The sequence below is a fragment of the Synchiropus splendidus genome, chromosome 18, assembly GCF_027744825.2.
Source record: "Synchiropus splendidus isolate RoL2022-P1 chromosome 18, RoL_Sspl_1.0, whole genome shotgun sequence".
Classification (NCBI taxonomy): Eukaryota; Metazoa; Chordata; class Actinopteri; order Syngnathiformes; family Callionymidae; genus Synchiropus; species Synchiropus splendidus.
In genome coordinates this window covers 11,508,425-11,520,745 of record NC_071351.1, presented here as the reverse complement: position 1 = coordinate 11,520,745, position 12,321 = coordinate 11,508,425, and the positions used below count along the sequence as shown (strand labels likewise).

At 44.0% G+C, this 12,321-nt stretch overlaps 3 protein-coding genes and 2 non-coding genes across 6 annotated transcripts; all 5 read right to left on the bottom strand.

Moving 5' to 3' along the window:
- Nucleotides 1-228: 228 nt before the first annotated feature.
- On the bottom strand, nt 229-4,004 carry LOC128749287 (prostaglandin E synthase 3-like). 2 transcript variants are annotated; one of them, XM_053848712.1, is made up of 8 exons: nt 3,951-4,004; nt 2,028-2,141; nt 1,883-1,952; nt 1,701-1,799; nt 1,542-1,631; nt 1,335-1,385; nt 1,228-1,255; nt 229-1,155 (listed from the first exon to the last, which is right to left on the bottom strand). In XM_053848712.1, the coding sequence occupies exons 1-8, from the start codon at nt 3,968-3,970 to the stop codon at nt 1,136-1,138; spliced, it is 492 nt and encodes a 163-aa protein (XP_053704687.1). In that variant the 5' UTR covers nt 3,971-4,004; the 3' UTR covers nt 229-1,135. The 2 variants fall into 2 exon arrangements, with proteins under 2 accessions (XP_053704687.1, XP_053704688.1); XM_053848713.1 differs by lacking the exon at nt 3,951-4,004 and adding an exon at nt 3,390-3,557.
- Nucleotides 4,005-4,844: 840 nt separating this feature from the next.
- LOC128749286 (nascent polypeptide-associated complex subunit alpha) lies at nt 4,845-12,320 on the bottom strand. The gene is made up of 8 exons (XM_053848711.1): nt 12,232-12,320; nt 11,656-11,730; nt 6,344-6,429; nt 6,071-6,148; nt 5,839-5,985; nt 5,362-5,490; nt 5,165-5,287; nt 4,845-4,955 (listed from the first exon to the last, which is right to left on the bottom strand). The coding sequence occupies exons 2-8, from the start codon at nt 11,723-11,725 to the stop codon at nt 4,941-4,943; spliced, it is 648 nt and encodes a 215-aa protein (XP_053704686.1). The 5' UTR covers nt 11,726-11,730; nt 12,232-12,320; the 3' UTR covers nt 4,845-4,940.
- On the bottom strand, nt 5,025-5,100 carry LOC128750320 (small nucleolar RNA SNORD59). The gene has a single exon (XR_008413122.1). It is a non-coding gene; the product is annotated as a small nucleolar RNA SNORD59 (small nucleolar RNA).
- LOC128750321 (small nucleolar RNA SNORD59) lies at nt 6,229-6,303 on the bottom strand. The gene has a single exon (XR_008413123.1). It is a non-coding gene; the product is annotated as a small nucleolar RNA SNORD59 (small nucleolar RNA).
- On the bottom strand, nt 6,438-11,649 carry LOC128749284 (mucin-1-like). The gene is made up of 2 exons (XM_053848709.1): nt 10,187-11,649; nt 6,438-9,616 (listed from the first exon to the last, which is right to left on the bottom strand). Exons 1-2 carry the CDS (start codon nt 10,704-10,706, stop codon nt 6,657-6,659), a joined length of 3,480 nt encoding a protein of 1,159 aa, XP_053704684.1. The 5' UTR covers nt 10,707-11,649; the 3' UTR covers nt 6,438-6,656.
- Nucleotide 12,321: the final 1 nt, after the last annotated feature.

Below are 12,321 nucleotides of genomic sequence, written 5' to 3'. Positions count from 1 at the left end.
TCCTGGTTTATTCATAAAATATCCACATTTTAAATTATTAAGTGACAAAATTAAAAGCTTTTCTATACATCTAGCACATGCATTATCATATGTATATTTATATGGCTTTATTTATTTATTTTTAATGGTGAAAGTTAAAAGACAAGTTACTAGATTCTGTTGCAGGATTCAGGAGTCGTCGTGGAAGATACAATATGTAAACTCATCCACAATGAATAAAACGAGAAATAAGTCTTAAACAGTTTATTAGAAAGATGGAGACAATAAAAAAAAGAATTTTTCCCCATGTGTTTTTTTTTGACAGTGCAATTACAATTTGGTCACCAAACACTGCCACATCGATCCAAGTCCCATTACTGATGAAAGAACGGAAAGATCTCAAGAGGAGAAGAGTGGGACATTCAAAGAGGATTTGAACTTCAAACCTCACTGCAAACCCACCAATTATGCGATCCGAGCGTGCACATCACACGGGTACAAAGCAACAACAGTCAAGATTCTTCATGTATGGGGACAACTGCAAGAGGTGGCAACCGGAGGGGAAGAAACAGTTTCCGTCGGATGATTCTCAGAATTTCCCAATTTAAAGACAAAAAGCAAAAAGTGAAAAGGAAAACACTTGAAACTGACTCGCTGGATATCAAAATTCAAAAGCACGTGGAAGTGTTTTAGTCGGAACCCAATCAGCAAATGCAACCAATTCCCTTGTACACATAGCTAGAAATGTATTCCATCAGGATAAACTACAATTTCACTAACACAATATCTGGAAAAAAAGAGTGCCATATCACCTCAATGCACAATTTATATGAAAGATGGTGCTTTTGAACACAAATCGCTCCATATATTGGGCACAATTACAGCTTTTGGTAAAATAATGTGTGCTTGGTATTAACAGTAAAACAATATATCCAGAAGGTGCAGTACAGCAAAAGGAAGTAGAGATAGCGCTGTACAGTACAATGCCATGCACATCACCCTTCAGTGGACTGATCAGTTTGGAGCTCAGGTTATGGATTTAAATATGGCTACCGACTCATATGTACAGTTGTTTGTCACCGACTTTGATTTCAAGATAAAACATTTATTTTGATTTCACTTGGACTCTGGTCTTCAGTTTCAAACAAGTGTCTCTTTATTCCAAGTCCGGCATTTCTGAAAGGTGAGAGAAAAAAATACGTCAGTTGGGCATAATATTTATATTTTCAAAACAATAAGCAAACTTACTTTCATCATCGCTATCTGCGGAATCGTCCTTAAAAAAACAAACAAAAAAAACATTTAAATGCATGAGTAATTTAACAAAGCAACATTTGGGAAAAAAGGGTTCTTACTTCATCATCTAGATCAGCGGGGTCGTCGACACCTCCCATGCTGTTCATCATCTGGAATCAAAAACTCATGTGAGCAATCTGGGAGACGCTATCGCCGATTTGAATGTGCTCATCTGTTGCTCAATTAAAGACTGTTATATATGCAAATTGTATTCATTAAAAGGCATAAGGTTGACATGACAGCACTCGAAAAAAAATCTGACTCACGTCGGAGAATTGATCCATTTGGCCAATATCCTCATCAGATTCTTCCTCCCAGTCCTTCCAATTGTTGAAGTCAACACTGAGCCAACTTGGCTGTTGAGACACGCAGAAAGGTTAACAGATTTTAGTCACACGATATTTACATATCACGTCGCATCTTACCTTTGGCTTGTCTTTTGTTAGCCTTGGCCATGCCTTCCCTGGTTCTGCTTTTCGGAGACAGCACAACACTGATCGGTCTGTGCGTTTGTGTTTGCATTCCTGCAGACAGAGAACATTTAAAAAAAATAATAAAAGCAAGCATGAACAAGACATTCACTATGAAAACTGTTTTGCAAACTTACATTTTCATCAATGGCTTCAAAAAGTTCTATTTCGTTCTCATGTTTGACATGGTCAGTTGCAGCAAGGCAGCTGTAACAACAAGATTTATTTGAAGATTTATTTTTTTTAAACAAAGAGTTTAAGAGTAATTTAAACAACACGTACCTGAATGCACATTTTGTTTTGGCAAAATTGACCTTAACATCTTTGCTGTCAGCAACATAAAACTCTATAAAAACAGAGTCTCTGCGGTCATACCACTTTGCAGTAGCTGGATGCCTGTTGGAAAGAAAAGATTAAAATGAATAAACATATATATATATATATATATATATATATATATATATATATATATATATATATATATATTCAAAATAGGGCTGCAACTGACAACTATGAAAACTGTCTTCATGTCAGCATGTGATAGGTGACGTTTAACATGATTATAGTGTTGCAAATAATTATTAGAAAACTGACAAACACCAGTATAACAGATGACTAGTAACGGCCAACATAGTGTTGTGAATAGGAAACACTTGTATTGTGTTAAGTGTTGTCAGGCAGTTTGGATGGTTGCGGGGCCTGAAGTATCCTGACAAATCGCTGCAGCCCCAGTTTAAAAAAACATTCTTACAAGTCACAGTTTCCTAGCATCGCTGTCATAATTTTAAAAAGTGTCCTATGAATTAGTCATATTCAGGGTAGGCAATACGTTCGTGGGCTTCAATGAAACAAAAGCTGGCTGTGAAAGGGACCGGATATAAGGTTGCCACATGGCCTCCAGTTTCAAAAGGCTCGAGTTCCACGACGCTACCACCTTGACTACCAAAACAAAAGCTCACGTTTTACAACTTTCACCATTTTGATTTGAGGCTCAGGCGTTTGAGAAGAATTAAATTGGACAAAATAAAGCGCGGGGTTCACAAAAACTCTTTCAAAGATGCACACAGGAAAGTGGAGTTAGGTGAAATTGTGTCAAATGAACACGAGCATTTGCTCCACTCCTGTCAACGGTTGAACCACCACTTTATAAGTCACAAAATGCTAACAAGGTGGTGACGACATTACTGAGGCACTCGAAATATCGACTTGGTTGGCAACATGAATCAGCAGACGACTATTTAAGCGTCTTTGCACTCGTGAAAACAGATCATATTCGCAGTATCATGCCAAAGTCGCCATTTACTTAAGAGAAGACTAATCTGGCGTTAGCCTGCGTGCTAACGTTTCAATGAGTGGCAGCTAACCTAAGCTAACGTAAATAACGGTGCGTAAGCGGAGCCATGCGGCACGGAGTTGTGAAAGTCTGGTCAAACGGGCCAAACAGACATAGAATATGGGATATTTTTTTACATTACGGTCGCGAATGAGAACCATCTATGGGTCTACAGTTAACCGTCATGCGTTCAGAAGCAGGGCCAACCTCCCGCCTTTCCCCAAAGCATGTTGTAGCATTGCTAATCCTAACAAGCCAACACAAACTACAGTGCTACGTCGCCGATTTCTAAATCTAATGCAGTCACTTACATGTCTCGGCGTCAAATGAACGTATTTGTCCCAGATAATATGCTCTTGAGAGAATCGAGTGGAGCCCAGAGTAAGGTAAGGTTCCAACACTCAGTCAATGCAAACTCATCTAGCCTGTGGACTTTACGCCGGTTATTCTTGCGTATAGTGGCCCCCAGAATAGGAGGAATGACGCAGTTTGAGCGTAGCAGTTTCTAGACCTTTCAATGGCAGCTGAGGACGACTCGAGGGAGGAGGAAGCGTTTCCCGGATTACGTCGATCAGATTCATTTCAAACTTCACACTATTGTGCGAAAAGATTAGCAAGTTTAACCAAAAGTGTTTTTGGATATTTGCAATTATATATGCATGAAAACATGGCGGTAATCCAGACGCACATTGAACAGTGATCCAATTTGTCAACGCTCGGATTAACTCAGGGTTGATGTGTGTTGTGCAGGTGCTAAAACTGTAAACGTAATAAAAAGAGAATAAACAACGAATACGGATATCATACAAAAAATGATATCAAAAAATATTTTTTCTCTATTATTTATTTGTGACAACGAATCTTTACCTCACCTGGCAACTGATTTCCCCATGGTTGCAAGAATAGGAGGATTACGCTCCGATTCAACAAGGAGACTTTATAGGTGGCATGTTATCTCAAAGCTTTGACTTCAAAAAGGCACCAAAGGCAAAACCTGCCATTGAAAACTCAAATGTTTTGCTCCATTATGATCTAAGAGGTCAAAGAGTGGCAGTCATGACTTTGCAGATCGGCACAATATGAGATAAGATTGGCCTTTATTCTTCCAACAATGGAGATCTGCAACTGAACCTTTGATATAAGTGGTATGTCGATTCGCATCTCTGAAGTTCACATTTCACACAATCAATATAAAACCTTACTAACATTTGGCGCTAAAAAAAAAAATCTTCAGAATCTTTAAAATTAGAGTTGCAGCTCCAGCATTTGCAAAAAAGCACATTCGTCATGACACTATATTGTGGACCAGGGAAGCATCTTTATTGAATGTGTGTTCAGTTATATGGAAGCTGGACAATTCACATTTATGGATTCACGATCAGGAGTGACTAAATTTTCCACCAACTATGAACATGGCAGATTGAGAACATAGTTCTGGACATATTTCAATAGTTTTAAACCAATGTGGGATTATGTATTGAAGCCGATTTGATTCAAGGAAAGAAACATGGTCATCCACATTTATGCGAGGCATGCTGGAATATGAGTAATATGCCATTTCAGACACATTACTAGTAAGACAAAGTGGAAAAAGGTCATTTGGTGGAGATCGCAATCCTTTTGGATTCTTATCTGAACAACCATTCACCATAATCCCACCAGTCATTTCACCCCAAGATTAAATACTGCTTGAATAATGAAATGTGCTGACTTATGGTGTGCCTTAAACATTACCAGTGGTAAATATGGGGAACACAAAGACAACATTTGATTTTATTAAGCCACACGTTTATTTCCATCTCGGTATAAATTGCTTTTTCACAATCAGCAACCGCTCTTCAAATCTGTCCTCCAGGGTTCCTTTACATTGTCAACTCCTGAAAGGACAGAAAACATTGTCAGTAGGTTCAAGACCGCAGCAAGACATAACCAAAGCTTTCAGTTTCTCTCCTCAGGACAGATTTTTTTGTCTCCAGCAATCTCAGAAGAACGAAAGTCACTGTATTAAATCATCACAGAAGAGAACTTCACACCACTTCCTCAACAATTTGAACATGTCAACACATGAGAAGTTTCTGTAACATACCATGATGGCATTGACAATGTCGTTGTTGTTGTTTTTCAGTGCCCGTACAGCCTTCGCCCGCGACACGTTGGCTTGTGACATGACGAGTTCAATGTCCTTAATTTCAACGCCAGTCTCATCAACCTATGATGAATAAAGACAATGAGAACGATACAGAGGCAATGCAATGCATGGTCAGAACAGTGATGAAATATTACCTCTTCCTCTTCGCTTTCCTCCTGTACTGTTGGCGTTTGTGTGTTTTCCTGGATGTTTGACACAGGCTCTCCTTGTACTTTGAATTTTTCTGCAGCTGCAAGTTGAGCCTGCTGAGACAGGTCCTCAATCTAGAAGGGGAGGAAAGAAGTTTAAACTTAAACTTCAGGACTTAACGGACACGTTCAAAGCAACTCCAGGGTTCTCCCCAGGATTGTTATCCAGCTTAGGGGGTGTCTTAAGTGGACAGGGTGATGTGTTGGAGTATCAAAACAGGGACCACAAAAGCAGAGCCAATTGTACATCCATCATGCTCCACCTTCAGGTCCATTCATGGTCTAAACATTCGGAATCTTGTTCAACTAACAGAGGCAGTCATAGGCGGCCCCTATGCTGTTGAAGCACTGTGGAGAACCCTGAACACAAATAAAACCCCAACACGTCCAGACATCACACCTAATCGGCAAACCACGTCTCACCTTGGCTTCACCGAAGACGATGTATGTGTCTGATGCTGGGCTTTTGTAGACGTCTGGTTTAGTGATGACAAACAGGATGTTCTTTGACTTGCGAATGGTGACTCTGGTCACCCCTGTCACCTGCCTGAGGCCCAGCTTTGACATTGCCTGAATAGGAGGAATATTAATGAGTGATGGAGAACCAAACTCAGGTTTTTAAAGCCATTGTGAAGACCAATGACATGTTAGTCACCTTTCGTGCTTTCTTCTCGCTTCTGCTCTGTTTGGCTTTACTGACTGGTTCCTCATCGATTTCAGCAGCTGCTGCAAGCTACAGGGAAGAAAAAAAAAAAATCAAGCATTAAAAATCAACCTCAGGTAAATGTAGAAACTTTTGACATATTAGGCTACTCCATTCAGGACAGAAAGTGAGTCTTCAGTAGATTTCAGAAGAACGAAAGTCACTGTGTCAAACATCATTAGAGAGTCCACACACATGGAAAAATGTGGCCGTATTTTACATCACCTGTGCTTGCTGCGTCTGTGTCTGTGCCGAGTCCTGTTCTTCCAATTCTGGGACCGAGTCATCACTGTCAGACTCTGTGCCAGATCCTGGAAAATTCATGTTTGTTAGATTATCATGAATAGTTTTCTGTGGCGATGTGTCACTCCTGAAAATAAGTGTCAATTTCATCATCATTCAAATAGTGATTTGATCCAGAACAAAGCACAGAACTGACTATGAAATTCACATTCAAAGCAGCGGTTCTTTCAAAAGATTCCTAAAATTTGAGCAAACCCAGGTAGATTACGATTACAGACGCACCGTCTAACGGTCATTAAAAAAATGTCCCTGAGGGGGAAAAAAAGCAGTTGAAAAGTTGAATGCTGTGTAGGACCGAGCACAGTAGCAGTTTCCAGGTCACACTGACAAACAAGGAAAGAAAATTGAAAATACCCTCATCATTCTTGATGACATCATCCACCTTGGTTGAGGTTTTAGCAGATTTGGATGTTGGAACTGTGTCTGACATGGATGTACCATTTACCTCAATCTCAGATTTAACAGGAGCAGGTTTGGCAACTGCTTCTGCAAACGTGAGCTTACGGGGAACCGGTTCAACAACCGACTTGGCTACATTGGTAGCAGTCTTTGCCTCCTTGGGGGCGGGCTTGGCCGCCTCAACAGGTGCAGCTTTGCCTGCCTCAACAGGTGCAGCTTTGCCTGCCTCAACAAGTGAAGCCTTTTCTTTAGGGGTGGGCTTGGCCGCTTCAACTGGAGCGGCCTTTTCCTTGTGTGCGGGCTTAGCCGTCTCAACAGGAACGGCCTTTTCCTTGGGTGCGGGCTTGGCCGCCCCAACAGGAACGGCCTTTTCTTTTGGTGCGGGCTTGGCCGCTCCTGTTGAAGCGGCCTTTTCCTTGGGTGCTGGCTTGGCCGCCTCAACTGGAGCGGCCTTTTCCTTGGGTGCTGGCTTGGCCGCCTCAACTGGAGCGGCCTTTTCCTTGGGTGCTGGCTTGGCCGCCTCAACTGGAGCGGCCTTTTCTTTGGGTGCGGGCTTGGCCGCCTCAACTGCAGGGGCCTTTTCTTTGGGTGCGGGCTTGGCCGCCTCAACTGCAGGGGCCTTTTCTTTGGGTGCGGGCTTGGCCGCCTCAACTGCAGGGGCCTTTTCCTTGGGTGCGGGCTTGGCCGCCTCGACAGGAGCGGCCTTTTCCTTGGGTGCGGGCTTGGCCGCCTCGACAGGAGCGGCCTTTTCCTTGGGTGCGGGCTTGGCCGCCTCGACAGGAGCGGCCTTTTCCTTGGGTGCGGGCTTGGCCGCCTCGACAGGAGCGGCCTTTTCCTTGGGTGCGGGCTTGGCCGCCTCGACAGGAGCGGCCTTTTCCTTGGGTGCGGGCTTGGCCGCCTCGACAGGAGCGGCCTTTTCCTTGGGTGCGGGCTTGGCCGCCTCGACTGGAGCGCCCTTTTCCTTGGGTGCGGGCTTGGCCGCCTCGACTGGAGCGGCCTTTTCCTTGGGTGCGGGCTTGGCCGCCTCGACAGGAGCGGCCTTTTCCTTGGGTGCGGGCTTGGCCGCCTCGACAGGAGCAGCCTTTTCCTTGGGTGCGGGCTTGGCCGGCTCAACAAGAGCAGCCTTTTCTTTGGATGCGGGCTTGGCTGCCTCAACTGGGGTGACCTTTCCCTTGGGTGCGGGCTTGGCCGTCTCAACTGCAGGGGCCTTTTCCTTGGGTGCGGGCTTGGCCGCCTCAACTGGGGCGGCCTTTTCCTTGGGTGCAGGCTTGGCTGCCTCAACTGGGACGGCCTTTTCCTTGGGTGCAGGCTTGGCTGCCTCAACTGGGACGGCCTTTTCCTTGGGTGCAGGCTTGGCTGCCTCAACTGGGGCGGCCTTTTCCTTGGGTGCAGGCTTGGCTGCCTCAACTGGGGCGGCCTTTTCCTTCTGTGCGGGCTTGGCTGCCTCAACTGGGGCGGCCTTTTCTTTGGGTGCAGGCTTGGCTGCCTCAACTGGGGCGGCCTTTTCCTTGGGTGCGGGCTTGGCTGCCTCAACTGGGGCGGCCTTTTCCTTGGGTGCGGGCTTGGCCGGCTCAACAAGAGCAGCCTTTTCTTTGGGTGCAGGCTTGGCTGCCTCAACTGGGGCGGCCTTTTCCTTCTGTGCGGGCTTGGCTGCCTCAACTGGGGCGGCCTTTTCTTTGGGTGCAGGCTTGGCTGCCTCAACTGGGGCGGCCTTTTCTTTGGGTGCAGGCTTGGCTGCCTCAACTGGGGCGGCCTTTTCCTTGGGTGCGGGCTTGGCTGCCTCAACTGGGGCGGCCTTTTCCTTGGGTGCGGGCTTGGCTGCCTCAACTGGGGCGGCCTTTTCCTTGGGTGCGGGCTTGGCCGCCTCAACTGCAGGGGCCTTTTCCTTCTGTGCGGGCTTGGCCACTTCAACAGGAGCGGCCTTTTCCGTTTGTGCGGGCTTGGCCACCTCAACTGGAACAGCCTTTTCCTTTGGTGCAGGTTTGGCTACATCAACTGGAGCAGTCTTAGCTTTTGGAGCAGGCTTGGTTACCTCAACAGGAACAACTGTGTTCTTGGAGGCGGGCTTGGCTGCCTCAACAGAAGCTGCCTTTTCCTTTGGTGCAGGCTTAGCTGCCTCGGGCAGAGCAGCATTGTCCTTGGATGACGCTTTGTCACACTGTACTGGAGATGACTTTACTGTGGTTGACACCTTGGGTTCAGCTGGTGTCTGAATTTGCACCTTCACTGGTCTCTGGGGTGGGATAAGAGGAGGGAGGTCATCATCTGCAGGAATTGAAGCAGGTTTTAAAGGACTTGACTTCTCATTTGGTTTGAAAGGGCTTGAAGGAATCGCATCAGAAAATGAAACAGGAGCTGCTACAGCAGCCTTAGATGTAACTTTAAAAGCAGTTGGTGCTGCAGTTGGCTTTACTGCAGCTGGTGAAGTGGGTTTTAGGTCATCAGAGGAAGGACTGCACACAGATTGAGGTTTTGATTCAACCTGAACCGGCACAGGTGACGGCACAAAGGCCTCCACTTTCTTTGGATTGCTCTGTTTACCAGCTTTAACAACTTTTGGATTTGAATGGCAAGCTTGGTTAGAGGGTGACGATGCCAAGGGAGACAGCGGAGGTGACAGGGGAGTAGAGGAAGGAGTAGATTTAGGTGAGGTAGGAGATGAAGAAGAGGCAGACATTGAAGAGCGTTTCCTTCTGCCAGGGACAGCCTTTGGGGCAGAAGCGCCCTGAGCGCCCTTGTTATCTTTGCCCTTTGGCTTAGCAGTGCCAGAAGCTGCCTGAGGATTCTGGGAAGAAGCTGAATGGAAAAATATATATTTCTTATTTCCAATTGAAACAATGCCAAAACAAATCCATGCAAATTAGAGATCAAATCCAAGCGTTAACCACCTCGGAGAGGTTTGGTGAGAATAATGGAATGCTTTTCCAAAACCATTTTATATATATATAAAAAAAGACTTTGTTGCTCAATCCAGAGTCCACACAACTAAAAACTTTGCCTACTCCAGCATGCAACACAGGCACAAAACATTGTGATTATTGACCAAAGAGATTAATTTAAAATGTAAAAAAAAAAAAACCCAAAAGAAAAGTCTTTAAGACACTGTCTAGTCTATGGCAATAAGATTCAATGAGCCAACTAGTCGACAAACAAATTAAAATTAGGTTCACATCTGTTTCGAGCATCCAGGTTTTTACAGAAATCTGTGTTCAAATTGCTCATGTTTACACATGTATCGTGATCTGAAACAAAACCTGACTCCAACTTGCCACTGAGATTCTAATGTCGTAGGTGAAGAATTCATCTACCTGAAGCTTAACATTTGTTCTAAAAATGGAGGTCAAGAACACTTCAAAAGTAACTAACCTGAACCAGTGTGGGTGGATGATGGCTGACCTTCACATTTTTGGGTCTTCAATTGACTGGCCTTGGCGAGGTGAATAACTGACCCTTTGTCACAATTTTCATTTTGAATTTCTGAACAGCTCTTTCCAGCAATAACTTCGGTTTTTGGGACTTCATGGCTCGTTTCTTCAACAGGCTCTCCACAGACCGGTGATTTTTGGTCATCGTTTTTTACTATCAGAGTTGGAGGTTTATCTTCGGATGCCACCTCCCCCACAGACTTATTCGCAGCTGACTGTTCAGGTGTCGCCAGTTCTTCGCTTATTCCCTCACCCAATGTAACAGGAGGATCCTGAGAAACACCAACACCTTGCTCAACTGCTTTTGCTGCAGTTTTTGCAACTTTTTGATCATCTGTGTTTTGTGTTATAGCTAAGCCATTAGGTTTCTCAGCATTAGGCTGATTGCCAGCTGAGACGGCCAGCGAAGAAATGGAGTCTGGAGGATTCTCAACTCCTGAAGCCGGAGGGGCTGCGGCCATCAAATAAGGTAAATTAGTTATTTTCCCAATGACAAATAAAATGTAAATGTGTATATTTTTGCAGTGAAGTAAGGTGGAAAAAAGGTGCCCAAGTTATCCACACCATGCAGTGAAAAATTCAGATGTTAAATTTGAGATCTGGTGTACACTGTTACTTTTTAAAATACTTTTGTGGAGGCATTAGGATTCACAACTTTCTAAGCCACAAAATGGTCATGAATGGAAATTAAGGCATTTATCCATTCCCAATTTGGAGAAAAAAAAAAGTATTAGTGAGCTCTTTGCTTGACTTGAAAAACCAATATGCATAGTAAAATTAATAGTTCTTTTCCAAAAATAATTCTCATACTTGCCAAACATTGCCAACAGTTATGGCATTAAAACAGACATTTCAACATTTCAATGTGAAACCAGTTGAGTTATGAAATAAAACCAAACGCCTTGTTACATTTCATCAAAACACCTACAAAAAAAGTCAACCAACCCGCTTGTCATTTATTGTGCTACAAATTAAAAAAAAGATTAAAACTATATAAAAACAAAGCTCTGGGATAACATAACACCAGCTGTAACAAATCTTTCAGACAAAACCAACTTGTGCAACCTTTTTAATAGTGTCAGTATACAAGCAAATAAAACATTGTACATGCACTGTGGATCAAACCTCTGTGACAACCACTCCACACCATTGTGAGTTTTGAAAAAATGGGGGAAGGGGCCCTGGATTACTCATTTGCGTCTAAAAACAACACCCACCAGTCGCAGCAACTGTCACAACACCTGGTTTGAGACACTCAAGTGCCTGATGTCAAACATGACTCCCATCCTCGTGTTTCAAATTTGACAATTATGTTGACAGTTAGCGCACTTCAGTATACCGAGTTCCAGGACCCCTCAAGTCGCCTTGGTGCAAAACGTGCAAGTCAATGAAAAGTAAGAAGAAACATACCAGTCTCCACTTGGGGCTGCTGCATCTCCTGCTCGGCAACAGGGACAGTTTCTGTAGCTTCACCGGGCATGGTTGCTGTTTGGAATGGAGAACAGCTTTTACCGAAACATCAACACACTTTGCTTTGGTTTTCAAGAAGATTGCGTTCATATTTGAGCATATTTCTAAAGTAATCGGAAAGATGAGGGAGGACAAGTGACACTCATGCTTCACGGTTAGCTAGTTTAGCTTCGCCTCAGTTGATCTGCCTTTTACTCTGCTCTGTTCAACAACAGTCCACTTTTAGTTATTGAATCGAAGCCTAACAAATAAGCCTCACACCTCAATAGATACATGCAAAAACCATTCCAAATGGCTTTGACCACGGTCTTGAAAAATGTTAGTCATCATGTTCCCCCATTTTGAACCAGTTATCGACAGAAGCACATATCATATCGCATTGAAACAGGGCTAATTCATTGACATAATCACCGCAACCCGACGATGGCAGTTCCCTTTATCTGATAGAGTTAAAATGAAGACCGAAAAGTGTTTCAAACAACAAGATGATGTTAGATTCAAATCGGAGGGTCTTACCGACTTGGGATGCTATATCCAAGATGGCTGTGAGAAAGATCGTTCAACCTTCCGTCTTACGCAATATCCGGTTGGAACTCGCTTCTTTTC